The 17,881-nt window shown below is 38.3% G+C and overlaps 1 protein-coding gene across 1 annotated transcript in view; it reads right to left on the bottom strand.

Annotated features, from left to right (window-relative positions):
* Positions 1-17,881, bottom strand: part of LOC121442722 (copper-transporting ATPase 1) — a 62,841-nt gene that overhangs the window by 17,232 nt on the left and 27,728 nt on the right. The window contains exons 7-16 of the mRNA XM_041644327.1: positions 16,918-16,994; positions 16,275-16,494; positions 14,983-15,216; positions 13,877-13,968; positions 12,249-12,376; positions 10,229-10,383; positions 9,891-10,025; positions 4,735-4,929; positions 2,585-2,767; positions 1,558-1,774 (exon numbers count right to left, since the gene is read on the bottom strand). Of these exons, the coding sequence (XP_041500261.1) occupies positions 1,558-1,774; positions 2,585-2,767; positions 4,735-4,929; positions 9,891-10,025; positions 10,229-10,383; positions 12,249-12,376; positions 13,877-13,968; positions 14,983-15,216; positions 16,275-16,494; positions 16,918-16,994 (1,636 nt within the window). The remainder of the gene's footprint in view (positions 1-1,557; positions 1,775-2,584; positions 2,768-4,734; positions 4,930-9,890; positions 10,026-10,228; positions 10,384-12,248; positions 12,377-13,876; positions 13,969-14,982; positions 15,217-16,274; positions 16,495-16,917; positions 16,995-17,881) is intronic.

Consider the following 17,881-nt stretch of genomic DNA (forward strand, 5'->3'; position numbering starts at 1 on the left):
CCCAGACCCAGAAAGACAAATATGATACATATTCACTTATAAGTGGATATTAGCTGCTAAGTAAATGATAATCAAGCTACAATCCGTAGTCCCAGAGAGGTTAGTATGGGGGAGGCATCTAGGCAGAACACATGGATCTCCTTGGGAAAGGGAAATAGAATAGATTTTGCAGGTGAGCTGGCAGCAGGTGGGGAAGGGAGTGGGAAGGATCAGGTGCTGGTGAGAGATGGCTAGAGTTTGGGAGCAGCTGGAGTGTCCTGTGGAAATCTAGTGTAGTGGAAACTTCCAGAATCTTAGTGATTCTAGTGAGAATTCTAGCAATAGAGGATATGGAATCTTAACTAGCTATCTCTTGTAGCTAGGCAAGGCTTCCAATGGTTGGACTGGGTTCCATTTGATTGAGTTGTTGGCTAAATGGGTGCCTTGGAGATCCCTAAACAACACAGTAAAATTCAAGGACAGAGGGTTGCTCTCTGCAAACTGACAGCAGGGCCCCATTGCCAAGGACAATATCCACACAGCTCACTGAACACATAGAAGTCAAGCTGGTGCCTGCATGGAGCCCTTACTCCTATGTCCCAGTCTCTTTGATGCAGGAAGGTACTCTGTAGGCTACCAAAGAGAAATGTGGACAACAACCCAGACACAAAACCTTTGACCTACAATCTATCCTGCTTGCATAATATGCTAATGTCTTGTTTAACTTGAGGCCCACTCCATGAGCAGGAACCCACAAAAAATACTGCTTGGATGGCCAGGAACAGGAAATTGGATAGCCCAGAGACCTAGGCTAGAACCCATCATGATTAATCTAAAAAATTAATAAAATAATTCCTAATAATAGTCTGTTATACTCATAGATCATTGCCTTGTCTGACCGTCAGAGAGGTTTCCTCCAGCAGCAGAAGGGAGTGGATGCAGAGACCTACAGCCAGACATTATGCAGGGCCAGAGTCTAAATTGGAGGTCTTCACTAGGTCCCTTCCTTTAAAGCTTGGGGAATCCCATGGTGGGGAGGGGGTTATGCAGCAGAATGACTGTAGGAGTCAGAGGGGATAGAAGATACCAGGAGAACACTGCCCACTAAATCAACTAAGCAGGGCTCATATAGGCTTACAGAAACTGCAGTACCAAGCACAGGGCTTGCACGAGCCAGTACCAAGTTCTCTGTTTATGTTACGGCTGTTAGCTTGGTGTTTTTGTAGGACTCCTCACTAGGGGAGTGGGCATGTCTCTGACTCTTGCCTGCTCTTAGGGCTCTTCCTCCTGTTAGGTAGCCTTGTCTGGCTTTGGTGTGAGGATTTTTGCCTTGTTTTATTGTATTTTATTTTGTTGTGTTTGGTTGTTGCTCCTCGAGGCCTGCTCCTTTTTGATGGGAGTTGGAGGGGTTGTCAATCCAGGGTAAAAGGGAGGTAGGGGCAGATGGAATGAGTGGAGGGAGGGGAAATTGTGGTCAGGATGTACTGCATGAAAGAACAATCTATTTTTATTTAAAAAAAAGAATAAGAAAATTTCCAGCTAAAAAAACTACAAACTACTATAAATAAATTAGCTTACTTGAAAGATGAGCATCAATAATCATAGAAGATGAAGTTGATGACTGTTCATTAATTCCATCAATTTGAACTAGGGATGCATTTTTAATGTTATTTTCTTCTATCTTCAAGTTATTCTTATGTAGCAAACCTTCAATATTGGTAACTTTACAGCTAATACCACAGCCTGGTACAACCTGGAAATCTGTGCAGGTACCCAAAGTTTCAGTGTTCAGCTCCTAACAAAAACAAAATACAATAAATAAGTAAACAAATAAATAAATGGTATAATAACTTTTAATTAGAAGAATAGCGATGGTAAGTGTATGAGAAGACAGGCACTCAAAACTCTGGGTGCAGGTACAAACTGATGTTAGTAATAGCCATGAAAAATGAAACTTTAAGCACTCTTTGATCTAGAAATTGCACTGACAGATTTTATTGGGGTGGGGGTTGAGACAGGGTTTCTTTGTGTAGCGCTTGCTGTCCTGGAACGAGCTCAGTAGATCAGACTGGCCTGGAAATCACAAAAATCCATCTGTCTGCCTCCCCAGTGCTGGGATTAAAGGTGTGTGCCATAACTGTCCGACTAATACATATTACTTATATTTTGATGTTTTATATCAAAGAGGGGTTCATTTCTTTTGTTATGTTTACAGTTGTCTATGTGTAAAAACTAGGGCATAATCAATAATGTTTGAGACAAAGTCTTATACAGTCTACGCTAGTCTCAAACTTACCAGTAATGAAGATGACCTTGAACTTCTGACCTCTTGCCTCTACCTCCTAAATTCTCAGATTAAAATCATGAGCCAACATGCTCACTTTATAGGTGCTGGGGATCAAACCCTGGACCTCAAGCATCTAGGCAAGCACTGTACCAGCTGAGCTATATTCCAGCCCCAACATATTCAATTAAATAAGAAAATACAATTCTCTTTATCCCCATACTCAATATATACAAAAATTATAGTCAAAAGCCAGTCCAGATTTGGTCTGCATCATTTCTATATGAGATACCAACATGAATATGAAATATAAAATTGTACCTGCTTGCAGTACTTGGTTACAGCTGCTCCTAAAGGGTGTTCGCTGTTACTTTCCGCAGTGCCCACAATGGCCAGGATCTTATTGCGTGGTATTCTGTTACTTTCCACTAGAACCTTTACTTGATTCACTACTGGGGTTCCATGGGTAATAGTTCCAGTCTTATCAAATACCACTACCTTTACCTGGAGAAAAGTTAAAAATACAATGCATCCACATGACATCATCCTCCCAGGAATGAGAAACAGGTTTATTTTTTTGTTTTTTTTTAAATATTTATTTATTATGTATACAATATTCTGTCTGTGTGTATGCCTGCAGGCCAGAAGAGGGCACTAGACCTCATTACAGATGGTTGTGAGCCACCATGTGGTTGCTGGGAACTGAACTCAGGACCCCTGGAAGAGCAGGCAATGCTCTTAACCTCTGAGCCATCTCTCCAGCCCCCAGGTTTATTTTTTTTAACAGACTGCTACTTCATTTCTTAATAAACTGTCCTTTGGCTTCATAACTTCATCAACTGATCATCTTTGCGTGAACACACTAAGTTGGTCTTGTAGCAACCAACTTCCCTACCCAACAGTTCAGTTTTAATCTTGTTAAATATCTGTGAATTTATGTCAAACAATTAGAGCTATGGGTTGCTGTTGATGGGTAAGAAATACCACTGGCATCTCTGGGGAAAACACAAGGGCTTTCGATACTAATGAATTATAGTTCTATTAGAGAAATCTGGGTAAACAGCAGATGACTAACAGAAAATGTAAACGTTAGGGTGAAGGTAACCCAGCTGGGTTGCTTGCCTTGACTAGGTTTTGGTTAAGAACTTGGGATGTTAAGAGGAAGCTCAGGGAAGCAGTTTGAGAAAGTTAGACCACATAGGAAAAGGGAAGAATTTGGAGAGCAGGCTCACTTCATTATAAACTCAGAATGAGAACCTTGAAGACTGAGCAGCCCAATGAACTGATTTAAAAAGATAAGAATAATATTCAAAGCATCATCCTAAACAAGAGAAAAATTGCGATAATGGTCATCATAGAAACAACAGGAAAAAAGAACATGAAATTACAGATTAGACAGTAGCATTGTCAATATTCCTTTCTTGATTTTGATAAATGCACTGTGCTCACATAAGGAAATGTCCTTGTTCTTCAGATAGGTGCACAACAGTTGCAAAAAGGGAACCCTGATGTTTAGGTTTGAAATTATGCCAATTTATTTCCATAAATATTACAAGCCTGGGAACTGGAGAGGTAACTCAGTGGTTAAAAGCACTTGTGTTCTTGCAGAGGGCCCCAGTTCAGTTCCCAGCACCCATGCTGGGCAGCTCACAACAACCTGTAACTCTAGTTCTAGGGGATCTGACCTTCTGGCCCCACGGGTACCCATACACATGAATAAAAATAAAAACTAATCTTTTAAAAGTTCCTCAGGGTTGAAGAGAGGGCTCAATGGTTAAAAGTACTGGCTGCTCTTCCAGAGGACCCAGGTTTGGTTCCAAACACCCACATGGCAGCTCACAACTGTTTAATACTTCAGTCCTAGGGGGATCCAGCACCATCTTCTAACCTCTGCATGCATGTGGTATATGAACACAATGCAGGTAATACACCCATAAGTATTTTAAAATGTTCCAATATATAATACATATGTGTGTGTGTTAGCTATTCAAGGTTTCAGATTTATTCTTAGCCATGTACTATGTATCCATGTATCTATATATGTTTTATATCACTGAAATAAGATTGTATTAGTGAGAGCACATCTTTAATTGAAGTCATAACTGCAAACTGCCAGCTGGTGGCAGAAAAGGCACTGCCATTGCAGGTGCAGCACCCATAAGGTGGAGTCAGATACAAATAGGTCAGAACCCTGGCAAATTTTCCCAGACAAGTACTGAAGACGGGTGTAATCTGAGATGGGTTTGAACTACAGGTTCTCCATTCGAGTATGCTGTGAGGAAATGGCTGAGGGAGTATTAGTAGAGATCTTAAATAACTAAGGCCAATCTGAAGAAGAACCAACATCACAGCTTTTGTACTTCAACCCTCAGGGTAATCCCAGAAGAGCTCAGCCTAGGAACCACATGCAAAGAACTAAGGCTGCGAGTGTAAATTTGGATAGTGCAATTCTTAGTTCTGGAGACTCTTACCTTATGAGCCATCTCCAGGGGCTCCCCACCTTTGATAAGTATCCCATTCTGAGCACCTACTCCTGTGCCCACCATTACAGCAGTTGGAGTAGCTAGTCCCAGTGAGCAGGGACATGCGATACACAGAACTGTGATAGAGGCTTGGAAAGCAAAGCGTATTATGGTTTCTGTTCGTGAGATGCTCCTATTGTAGCCCTTTAGAAGAAGACATGAAATTTGGTTATTCATTTACAGTTAGAGCTGTGAAAATAAAAGAAACAAAGCTCAACCCTGTTTAAATAAAAACAGTGTCAAAATCACACATCCTACCTAGCTGCCAATATATATTTTTCTTATTAATAATGAACACCTTTTTCATTTATAAACATGAAAACTGTTTAACAAGTCATAGTCTTGAACTCATAATTTAATTCCAGAGTTACTAACTATGGAGAAAAATAAGGAACACAGAACTCCACAATTTTTTCCATTTCTAGAAGCAACATTAATTAGCAACATAATTCTCAACAAATTTGGCCTTGAACAAATTCTGACTCTCTGATACTGAGGTCATAGTTTGGACGTTAATACAAAATTTTAAAGACAATAACTTAAATATTCATTTTAGGGAACAAAGGTTGGAGCCAGCAAGAGAGCTCAGCAGACAAAAGTGCTTGCTATGCAGGCTTCACAACTTCAGTCCAATTCCAAGAAATTCGAGGGGAAACAAGCTCTTCAAAGCTGTTTTCTATCCTCCTAGACACAGGGGCACACATGTTCCAACATTCACATACCCCCCCCCACACACACACACAGAGTAAGTGAAATAAAGATTAAAAATGTTTAAGGAGGCTGATGAGATGGCTTAGTGGTTAGGAGCACTTACTACTCTTGAAGAAGACCCAATTCAGTTCCCAGTACCTATATGTGGTAACTTACAACTGCCTCTAACTCCAGCTTCAAGGGCTTTGACCACTCTTTTGGTCTCCATGGCCACTTGCAATCACATGCATGTTTCCACACACAGACACATACATTTATGCATAATAAAAGGTAAGTCTTTAAAAATATTTTAAAAGAGAAAGTTAGAAGGTATTTTTATAAATATCTAGCCTTAGACTTTCATATACACCAAATATGAATGTTTTCACATATATTGTGTACTCTCACATATGTGACTCCAAATCTTTTTTGTTTGTTTGTTTGTTTGTTTGTTTGTTTTTCGAGACAGGGTTTCTCTGTAGCTTTGGAGTCTGTCCTGGAACTAGCTCTTGTAGACCAGGATGGTCTCGAACTCACAGAGATCAGCCTGCCTCTGCCTATCTAGTGCTGGGATTAAAGGCATGCGCCACCACTGCCTGGCCAAATCTTTTAATTTAGGCATTATTATTCCTACTTTGCAACTGACAAAAACAGAAGTTTATATATCTAAAGTGAGGGATCACTTTATCTACAGCCACCAAAATGAAATTCAATCCCTTTATGACTTCAGGACAGACCAACAATGGCAAATGGCATCTCAACACATCTTTTCTCACATTTGGAGGAACATCAGGGTTTTTCCCTCTTTCCAAAAAGCTGAGACAGAAGTATAATGTTCTGTCTATGCCCATTCAAAAGGATGACAAAGTTTGTGCTCTGAGGATACTATAAAGCCCATCAGACTGGCCAAGCAGTCCAGGTGTACAGGAAGAAATATGTCATCTACAATGAATGAGTGCAGTGAGAAAAGGCTAATGACACAACTGGTCATCCACGTGGGCACACACCTCAGTAAAGTGGTTATCACCAGGCTAAAGCTGGACAAAGAGTATATAAAAAAAAATCCTGGGAAAGGAGGGCCAAGTCTCGACAAGTAAGAAAGGAGAAAGGAAGAAGCCACTGAGAAGATACAGTAGAGGAATCTCATGTACAACTTTCATTAAAGACTGCCTAAGTAAAATAAATAAAGTGAGGTACACCACAGATCTACTTTCCTACGTTACAGAGCAGTGCTTTAGAAAGCATCAGATAACTTGCTGAGTAGGCACTAACACCATGGTTTCACTCAGCTGCCTTATTCTCTGGGGACTGGAGTAGTTAAGAGTGCTGGCTGAGCCACACTGAACCTCATAGAAGAGAAAGTGGGAAGTTCACTTGAACACATCAGCATAAAAGACTACTTCCTAACTATAACCCAGCAGCACAGACACTAAGAGAAACAATAAGTGGGACCTCCTGAAACTGAAAAGCTTCTGTAAAGCAAAGGACATGGTCAACAAGACAAAACAACAGCCTACAAAATGGGAAAAAGATCTTCACTAGCCCCACTTCATACAGAGGCCTGACCTCCAAAATATACAAAGAACTCAAGAAATTGGTCATCAAAAGAACCATAATTCAATAAAAAAAAATGGAGTGCAGACCTAAACAGAGAACTCTCAACAGAGGAATCTAAAATGGCTGAAAGACACTTAAGGAAATGTTCAACATCCTTAGTCTTCAGAAAAATGCAAATCAAAACAACTCTGAGACTCCATCTTACACCTGTAAGAATGGCCAAGATAAAAAACACTGATGACAACTTACACTGGAGAGGTTGTGGGGTAAAGGGAACACTTCTGCATTGTTGGTGGAATGCAAGCTGTTACAGTCCCTTTGGATGTCAGTGTGGCGATTTCTCAGAAAATTAGGAAACAACCTTCCTCAAGACCCAGCAATACCACTTTTGGGTATATACCCAAAGGATGCTCAATCGTACCACAATAACATGTGCTCAACTATGTTCATAGCTGCATTGTTTATCATAGCCAGAACCTGTAAACAACCTAAATGCCTCTCGACTGAAGAATGGATAAGGAAAATGTGGTACATTTACACAATGGAGTACTACACAGCAGAAAAAATAACGACATCTTGAAATTTGCAGGCAAATGGATGTAGCTAGAAAACATCATACTGAGTGAGGTAATCCGTAATCCAGACCCAGAAAGACAATTATCACATGTCCTCCCTCATAAGTAGTTTTTAAATATAAAGCAAAAAAAAAAACCCAGCCTACAAATCACAATCCCAGAGAACCTAAACAACAATGAGGACCCTCAAAGAGACATCCATGGATCTAATCTACATGGGAAGTAGAAAAATACAAGATCTCCTGAGTAAAAATTGGAAGCATAGGGACCATGGGAGAGGGTTTAAGGGGAGGGGAGAGGTAGGGAGAGAAGAAGAGAAAAATGTACAGCTCAATGAAATAAAATCCTAATTAAAATTATTTGAGAGGAAATAATAATAAAAATAGACCTGTGCCAGCAAGGCAAAAAAAAAACCCTCCTACTACCTTTTTGATAATTATATGTATAAAATGACTTAAATGAAGAAGCTAATGCAATTCACTTTCTTTATTAACTTCTCTTTGCTGTTCAAAATATATTTTTATGAGTGCTTGTTCAGTTAAAAAAAAGAGTGCTGGCTGTTCTTCAAAAGGCCCTATGTTCAAGTCACTGCACCCACATGTTGACTCAGACTCCCAGCACACACATAGTGGCTCACAGCCATCTATAAGTACAGTTCCAGTGATTCAACACCCTCTTCTGGCTTCCACAGGCACTGATCACACACATGGTCTATAGACATATACACAGGCAAAAAACTTAGTTAATTAATTAAAATACATTATCTTAGGTGAGTGAGATAGTATACACCTGTAATATCAACACTGGGAGGTGGGGGCAGGAGAAGCAGGAGTTCAAGGTTATCCCTGGTATCACAAGTTCAAGGCCTTGAGACTCTGTGTCATATACACACAAATGTATGTTATTTTACTTAACCTTCACAATCTACCCAAAATGAGCATTATAAAATGTCACTACCAGCTAGGTATGTTGGCTTACACTTTTAGTTCCAGCACTGAGGACATAGAGACAGGCCGAAGTTCAAGGCTAGCTGGTCTACACAGAGAAATTCAAACCAGTCAAGGGCTACAAGATTGAGAGCCTGTCCCAAAAAATGCTAAACACACACACACACACACACACACACACACACACAAAATTCTAATAAGCACACTGAAGATTTATTCTGTCCTACGTGAACAGCATACCCACATTATATAAATAGTATCTGCCATTGGCAAACCTACTAGCTGTCTCCTGGTTATTGAATAGTTACTGAAACACTATAGCACTTGTGTAGAACCTGTTTTATTAAATTGGGTTCCCAAAGTGTAAAAGTGTCATGATGGCAATTCAGCTATGACAGAGAGATGACATACATGCTGCTTCTAAGGAAAAGGAAGAAAGTTCTTGATTACACAGATAGAAAAAAATATGCTAAGCTTACTAAGATCTACAATAACAACAAATCTTTTATTCACAACAATGTAAAGGACAAAACGGAAAATTGTCCTGGTTTTGCTGTCATACCTCAAAACTACACAGGTCATGACAACGCTTAGCTAAGAAAAAGCATTCAATCTGTATTTAAGTGTTTATATAGGGGGCCAATGGTGGCACAAACAATGTTAGGTAGTAGCGGTGGTTTCTGACCTCCACTGGGGCTCTTAAAATAAATTCCCAAAGTACAAGGAGTGACTGTTACACTGGGAATTTCTTCTTTAGGTTTGTATTTTCTTTTCCATTCTCTTCTTCATTTCTTTTTCTTTCTTCCTTTCTTCCCTTCTTCCCTCCCTCCTTGCTTTTAATACTGAGGATAAACTCAGGGCTTAACAAATGCTGGGCAGAATTCTACACCTACACTCTCAGCCAATACTGCTCATTTCCAAAGTTTGTGTGTTTGTTTTGAGACAAGTTTTCATTGTTCATACCTGACTGGGTTGGTACTCACAGAGATCTACCCAACCCTGCCTCCTGAATACTAAGATTTAAGGCATGCACCATTACACCTGGCTCAAAAATCATTTTTTTTATTTTTCTTATGTATCTGTATCTGTGTCTGGTTATGTGAGGATGAGTGCAGGTATTTTCAGAAGCCAGAGGCCTCACATTCTGCTGTAGCTGGAGTTACAGATGGGTGTGATTTGCTCAACATAGCTGCTGGGAATATAACTTGGGCCTTCTGCAAGAGCAGTATTTACCACTAAGCCATTTCTCCAGCTTCTCAAAATTATTTTTAATTAACTCTACAAAAGATTCACAAAGTGTTTTGTACGTAGTCAAGAGTTGTTGCAAGTCACTTACGGGAAAGTAGGTTTCCACAATTTCAAAATTTTGAAATCCAATTATAATCCATACCAAGAGGGTAGCAATGGAAATCAAGACGATAAAAGGAACAAAGTAGCCACTGAGTTGGTCTGCAAACTGCTGGATAGGGGCCTAGAATTCAGAATAATAATAATAAGTATCTTGAAGTCTTTTTTCTAATACTGAATACAGGATAGATTTGGGAGTTAACATAAACAGAAATATTTTAATAAATTCCACATGAATATAACTAGGTCAAAAGAAAATACACATCAAGATTCATACTAGAAAGCTTTAAAGAAAACACCTTCTGCTTCTCCTAAGGACTAGGTTACCTTTGATGTTTGTGCCTCCTCTACAAGTTTGACAATCTGAGAAAGGGTTGTGTCTGCTCCAACATGGGTAGCTTGGATAAGGAGGGATCCATTCTGGTTAATGGAACCTGCGATCACCGTGCTGCCAGGTTTCTTAGCCACAGGCATTGCCTCCCCTGAAGGAAGAAAAAAATCAGAGAACAAAAATGATTACTATCCTTGAAAGACGCTTGTTCATTCACTGTCAACAAACACCTAGAAAACACATTCCTCTAGAACTAGAATCTGGACACTTGCAAAGGTAAAAGTCATCCTTCCTTCTTCCTCATGTCAGTTTTAGGTCAAACATAGGTATATAGACTTTGAACTGGAAAGGCTGACCATGTTAGCACTTGTTGACAAATACTTTAGGCGCTTCATTCTACTGCTAGATCAGAAGTTCTCAAAGGGCATTTCAAAATGTGGGAGCATGTTGTTCTCTGTAACAGCGGATGGGAGTAGGGTGCTGCTACTACTGCTTAGTAGGCCAGGGTTAGTGTCACTAAATTATGGTACATAGCCTAAGATATAGAATTAAAACTTCTCATCCAAACTGCAATAGCATACCACTGTGAAACAGAGTCAGGAATTAATAAACTCAGCCTCTGCTAGGACTACCAGATGCAGGAGAGCTGTTATTTTGATTCAGATCCACACTGGACTCTGTTGGCCAAGATTTCTAAACATCTTCACAGTCCTGCTTTCTTCAAGCTGCCCTGATGTGGAAAACTTAGGGCTCTGGCCTACCTGTGACTACATCAGCTGCTAAGGCATGAAAACAGAATATTTATCTGCCCTGGGAAATTTGCCCAAATCAACCTGGTTCTACAAGACACTGAATAACTTTATCCTTGTGCACTATAGTTCTTAGGAATCTTCAGTGTGGGTGATAGAATGATGGCTCAGCAGTCCAATTACCAGCAAACTGAATACTCTTATGAATAAAATAAAAATCAATACATCTTTAAAAAAAAGAATCTTCAAATTATTTTTAAAATATCAATTTAGATAAATTATACTACTTGCAATTGCAAAATATCATATTCTTTTTTCCTTTAAATTGTATTTTGCCTAGCACATAAATAAATGGGTTTAGTTGTGCTATTTTCATTATATTTTGTTTTTATTCTACCCACTGATTTCTCACATCCCCTTAAATCTGGGTATTGACATTTTTTTTAGTTTCCTATTCCCAGGCAGTTGGTTAATTTCCTAGCTAAGAAGCACAATAATTTTCTTCTTTTGTTTCTCCTGCCTCTGCTACCCAAGTGTTGGAATTATGAGCCTATCTCTGATGACAGGCTCATAATTATTTTTAAAATTGATATTTTAAAAACAATTTTAAGTCTTCTGTTTGCCTTGTAAATGATAAAATCACCATTTGTACAACTATTAAGATCCCATTGTGATAATGGTTGAAATGGTGTTAAATTTATAGATCAATTTGAAGATGACTGTTGTATTTTTGTATAGAAACTACAAATCAATAATACTACCTATTTCTCTACTTTTTAAAAAAAATCAGTTTTGTTTATTGAGATTAGACTTTCTCTGTTGCCAAGGCTAGCTTCCAACTTCTGGGGTCACATGATCTTTCTGCTTTTATGTCTTAAGTGTCTGGAATAATAGGGATATACTACAGCAGAATGCTTGCTTATATAGTTTTTAAATTTCTTTCATTAGTGTTTTGCAATTTTCAAATGCACAATATTTATATTCTGTTTGTAAATTCATGTCCATTCATTTTTAAGCCATCATAATTGTATCACTTCAACGCCTTGCCATTTTAAGTTTTGAAAATTTAAAAAAAAAACTTCAATGTTTAGTTTTCAACAATGTACCTAAAAATATAGTAAACCTGAGGAAATTGAAGGCATTCTTTAAAGAACTCATATTCTTTGCTCATGATTTATACATGTATTGGTTCTGCTTTAGTGTCTGCTTTTCATGATCACTTTGGATTCACATTGTTTTCATGCCATGATCCTCTGACAGAACGTACCTGTGATGAGGGACTCATCTACCATAGAATGTCCTTCAATAACACGGCTATCCACTGGAAATTTGCCTCCTGGAACCACCTTAATTATATCTCCACGCTGTACAAGTTCCACATCTACTTGTTCTTCACTGCATACAAATTAAAACAAAAAGCGTCATGGCATCTGTTTCTTGGTCTAACTGCCACACATACAATTTGGAGATCAGCGAAGCTTATAGCTCCATAATTACTATCAACAGAACCTAGAACCAATATTTATACTAGCAATAACTATCTGTATTAGTTTTGCTCACTGGTACTAATGAACAAAGTCTTGGCTCAAAGCAGACATTCTAAATATTTATTCTATAGTCATTGAATAAGTAATCTAGCTTTTGGGAAGTGAAGGCAGGAGGATTTATGAGTTCAAAGTCATCCTGGGCTATATACAGTAAGTTCAAGAGCAGTCTGTGTTAGTTGAGACCCTCAGTAGTTATACATAACTGCCGTCAGGTATCTTATGTTTCTTTTTAAATAGAACAGCTCCTTCATTCCTTATTTACTTACTTCCTCCTTCAATCAAAGGAGGAATTACTAAGAGAAAAAAAATAAAGTAAGTACTCAGTAGCAGAGCACTTACTTGGCATACTAAATGACCTCATGCTGTTTCCTAATACCAGAAAAAATCCTGGAGCCAGAGCCACAAAGCAAGACCTTAGATCAAAATATAGGGATGCTAAGAGATTGGCCTAAGTACTCTCAAAGCTATGATCAGGGGGATGAAGATGTGGCTCAGTGGTTAAGAGCACTGGCTGTTCTTCCAGAGGACCTGGGTTCAATTCCCAGCACCCACATGGCAGCTCACAACTGTCTGTAACTTCAGTTCCAGGGAACCTGACACCTTCATACAGACATACATGCAGGCAAAACACCAATGCACTTAAAAATAAATAAATCCTAAAAGAAAAAAATAGGCCATGTGGTGGTTGTGCATGCCTTTAATCCCAGCACTTGGGAGGCAGAGGCAGATAGAGCTCTGTGAATTCAAGGCCAGCCTGGTCTACAGAGTAAGTTCTAGGACAGCCCAGACCGTTTTACAGAGAAAACCTGTCTCAGCAAAACAAAAAAACAAAAAACAAAAAAGAAGAAGACATGATTCCCCCTGTTCTCCCTGCTTCATCTTCCAGAATGTTGGGATTACAGGTATATACCAACACACATTGCCTGAATATGTCCTTTTATAAAGAAATAGTGTAGAAAATTTACCACTAAAACTACATCAGTGGGATTTATTTCCTATTGCGACTACAGAAAGAAAGTTGAAACAGCCAGAAGTAAAGTATAATAAAATGGGGGAAAAAATAAAATGGGGATAACTGCTAAATCTAAGAGGTAGATTATGTGGGGTTATAACATTCCTTACTTCTGGATACAGCTCAAAATACAGTAGGCTAGCTCAGCAGGTAAGAGTGCTTGCTGCCAAGCCTAACAACCAGAGTGCTATCCCTAGGGTCCACATGGAAGGAGGAAACTCCCACAAGCTGTTCTCTGACTTCCACACATGTGCCATGGCATGTGTGTACTCACCACAGTAAAATTAATGAATAAAATGTTTAAAACAATTTACAAAAGGAAATGAAGATAAATACCTCAGGAGGAGATTTTCAGAGTTAAGAGTTACAATAGTTGCTTCTGTTGCTTGTAGTGAAATTAGCTTTGCAAGAGCTTCTGAGGTTTTGCCCTATAAGTTAAAACACAATAATGATACTAAGAAAGAAAATGCTCAAACCATAAAGTTATAATCTTTAACATTCATTCAAACATCAGCTTAAGAAAACATTTGATCAGAAAAAAGTTTACACTGGAATATGAATATCTTACAAAAAGCATTTAAAAAGTACTAACTATATTTTATGAAGAAATACAATTATTAGAAAAATATTAGGAATCTAATTCATACATGAGCAAAAGATCCTTCAAGAGGGAATATACTCAATATAGGGGGAATGTTTAGTCAGAAACACAAACTAAAGCCACCTTATAATTAACATCTAGTATCTTAGAAGGACTTAGATAAGATGCAATGCTGAGGATGCTGTGGTCAAAACCACTGTGCTGACAAACTCTCTCTGGCAAAATATCCCACAGCTTATAGCATGAGACCATGAAAAAGATATATGCCCTTTAATACCTCAATCATACCCTTTTTTTACTCCTAAGATAATCAGCTCAGAAGAGATGACTATTAGACATGAATATGTTCAGTGTAGGATTATCTAAAACAAAAATTTAAGGAAAAAACGTAATTGAAAAGAAAACTAGAATGGTTTAGTAAATGAGAGCACAGTGACTTGACAGAAATAGAAAGTGATTGCCTAGACTGTAGTCAGGGAAAAAGCGTACAGTGCTTTATATTCTACTAAACATAAAGTTCCAGGGAACAGGGTTAAAACTGACTTTTATCTCAGCATGGGAGCACAGATAGACTTTGACATCAGTTTAAGCCACATGACCAAATCAATTCTCAGTTAATAATCTGATATGATATATAAGTACTTCTCAAATGTCTCTCATAAAGTACTATGGGTATACTATTCTTGGCAGTAATATAAATTTGATATGTTTCCTGAAGATACTGATAAAACAAAAATCATTAACTGTATAAGTCAATACATATTTCTAATAAGCTGTCTAGACAATATTAAGGTCTTTGACTGATCCAATATTTTCACAAATGACAGCTTCCTTACTTTACCTTTGCTATATGTTCCAACCACCGACCTAGGGCAATAAACACAAACAGCATAGGAGGCGTATCAAAGAAGGTAATAGGGTTCACTTCAGCTCTCTCATACATTGCGACTAGAAGAATAACCAGAGAGTAGGCAAATGCGATGGTAGTTGCCAGCACAATCAACACATCCATATTTGCTGTCTTATGCTTCAGCGCTTTGTAAGCCTGAATGTAGAAGTACCAGCCTCCACAAAACTGTAATAGAAGAGTGATTTCCTTAGACACTGAAAGACATATGTATACCTAAATAAACTTAGCATAAAGCATCAATGTTTACATCCTTTGCCTTTCAACTAATCCATAAACACTAGGAGAATTTTTTTGTTTGTTGTTATAGAGCCTCACAGGTATCTCAGGTTGGCCTGGAACTTGACAAGAACTTCCTTGTCTGTTTCCCAACTCCTAGGATTATAGGCAGGTACCACCACACCTGGCTGTAAAGGGGAAATTTTGAGCTGGAGCAAGTTTGCATTTTAGCAGAGTTATGTGCAAACGAAGAGCTTCAAATTGCTGTGCAAGACACTAGGAACATCCTCTACAGACCAGAGGCTACTTCCTCCCATAAGGAAAGACAAATAGCTATTGAATTTACTTTCTGAGGCTAAACAAGTAAACTAGGAAACAAATTTATAGACTTTGGAGATGGCTTTTGTAAATATATAACACTTAGCCCCTTTCCAAAAGTCAATCACAAGCCGTGGGTTCTGCTGGGAAGTATAACAGGAGAGCTTGTCTTTCATTAGTGCAATTGGTATTAATTAGTTGCTAGCACTATTGCCTTTTGTTTTGCTTTGGGGTTTTTGGTGGTGCTGAGATTGAACCTGGGGTTCTTTGTAATCTACCACTGAACTACACCCCATCCCTCACTTTTAAACCTTTAATGGGGATCAAATAAAGAGAAAGAACTTATTAAATGGTAGTATAACTTTTTATAGTAAAAATTTATCTCAAAATATGAGTAGAAAAGTATAAAAAGCAAATAACTAAAGAGTCAGAAAGAACTATAAAGTTATATATGACAGCAGACAGGAATATCCAGTTTTTAAAAATCAAACATTTTCTCCACTTTATTATGAAATAATATCCTCAGGGATTAAATGGAGTATATTAGCTATCTTAATTATTTTAAAGTACCCAGCATAAAATGATCAACTTCTGGCCATGATATATTTAACCACAGATAATAACAGTGCCTACCACATTTTGGTTTTTTTTTTTCTTTATCAACAAATATACTTGCTAATGTCACTTACCTGTACAGGTAGACACAATAAAAGAGACAGCAAATTCATAATGGACAGTCCTGGCAGGATCTGATGCTCCAGGAACATAGGGGAATGGATCCTTTCTTCATTACTCATATTCTGATTATGGTGAAAAGTTGCAGGGTGGTGATCCACAACCATCATATATATCATCAGCCCCATTACAGGGATACAGAAAAACAGGCTCACAAGGAACGACCTTTTCCATCTTATATGGGAAACATTTAAAGAAAAAATGCACATTTTGGTGAGTACCTAAAAGTTAAATATTCTATGTACTACAGAGAAACCCAGATTGTAACCATCTCACCCAGTGTAAGAATGGTATCATGGGGCTGCAGAAACAGCTCAGCAGTTAAGAGCTCCTATTGCTCTTGCAGAGGACCAAAATTCAGTTTCCAGTACCCAAGTCAGCTCACGAGCACCTGTAATTCCTGTACCAACAGGCCCCATGCCCTCTTCTGGCCTCTGCACAGAATCCTGCATACATGTGGTGTACATTCACACATATACATATTTTTTAAAAAAAGTAAATCTTAAAAAATGCTATAGCAAAACTGACATGCTAACAGGATGTCAAATTTCTAAAAGAAGTTGAAATGCTTTGTATTAACAATTCCAAAGTACTTACTGTTTTATTTCTCGTTTATGATCTAAGTGACTGGCTGACCGATCTTTCTTGACCAAAGAAGCTTCAAAACCTAAGCTCTAAGGAAATTCATAAGAAAAATGTCATTTCACTCAATGCAGAGATACTCTAAGCCATGCTGTTACCACTTAGAACAATTCAGTTCAATTCCTGAGTAAAAGTCATTCTGGGGAACAGAAATATAAAGCTGTCCAGAGCTTCCTGCCCGTGAGTACTTTGGTTTCTAAATTAATAGCTCATTGATTTTAGCTACTGTCTATTCTGCTCCTCCCAGACTAGCAATTTCACTCAAGTGCAATAGAGGTTTGCACAGGCAGTGCAAGAAAAGCTAGCACTACATTACATACATTGACCAAGGCCTTGCCTACATAGTTTTCATTCTTGTTTCATCATAAAAAGAACATGAATAAAAATCATTTTCCCCAATGCAACTAGTATAAAAAGAGAACTACACCCAAGACGCACACACAGACAGTTATAGACACCACATTTTCAATTGCTAGGGAGACAGCTGCCATCTTTTAGCTGTTAACAGTGTAACACGTTAAAAAAGAGCAAATGAGTCTGGGGGCAGAGTGATCAGGATCAAGTTGATGGGATTCAACAAGTAAGTTCTCAAGTTGTTTCACTTCTGAAATAAGATGGTAGCCCTGCTGTGAGAATCCAGAACTGAAGCTTGGTAGCACTATTGAATACCTTCTGAGAGTGGCTAGGGTAGGAAATCAGTAATGCCTGCTTCACAGGTGTCAATGGTATTGCTGCCTAAATGAATAGGGTGTTAACTGAAGTATAATATGCTTTCAATCATCAGAACACCAACTTCGTAGCACGCTAAAACTTTGCATTATACACACACACACACATATGCTTAAGACATACTGAAGAACACAAGATGAATTTAGTACAAATAAAAGGGTTTGGCAGTTGAACTTTAACTTGAAAGTGT

The sequence above is a fragment of the Microtus oregoni genome, unplaced genomic scaffold, assembly GCF_018167655.1.
Source record: "Microtus oregoni isolate MIOR12 unplaced genomic scaffold, Mior012 000094F_ref0000399, whole genome shotgun sequence".
Classification (NCBI taxonomy): Eukaryota; Metazoa; Chordata; class Mammalia; order Rodentia; family Cricetidae; genus Microtus; species Microtus oregoni.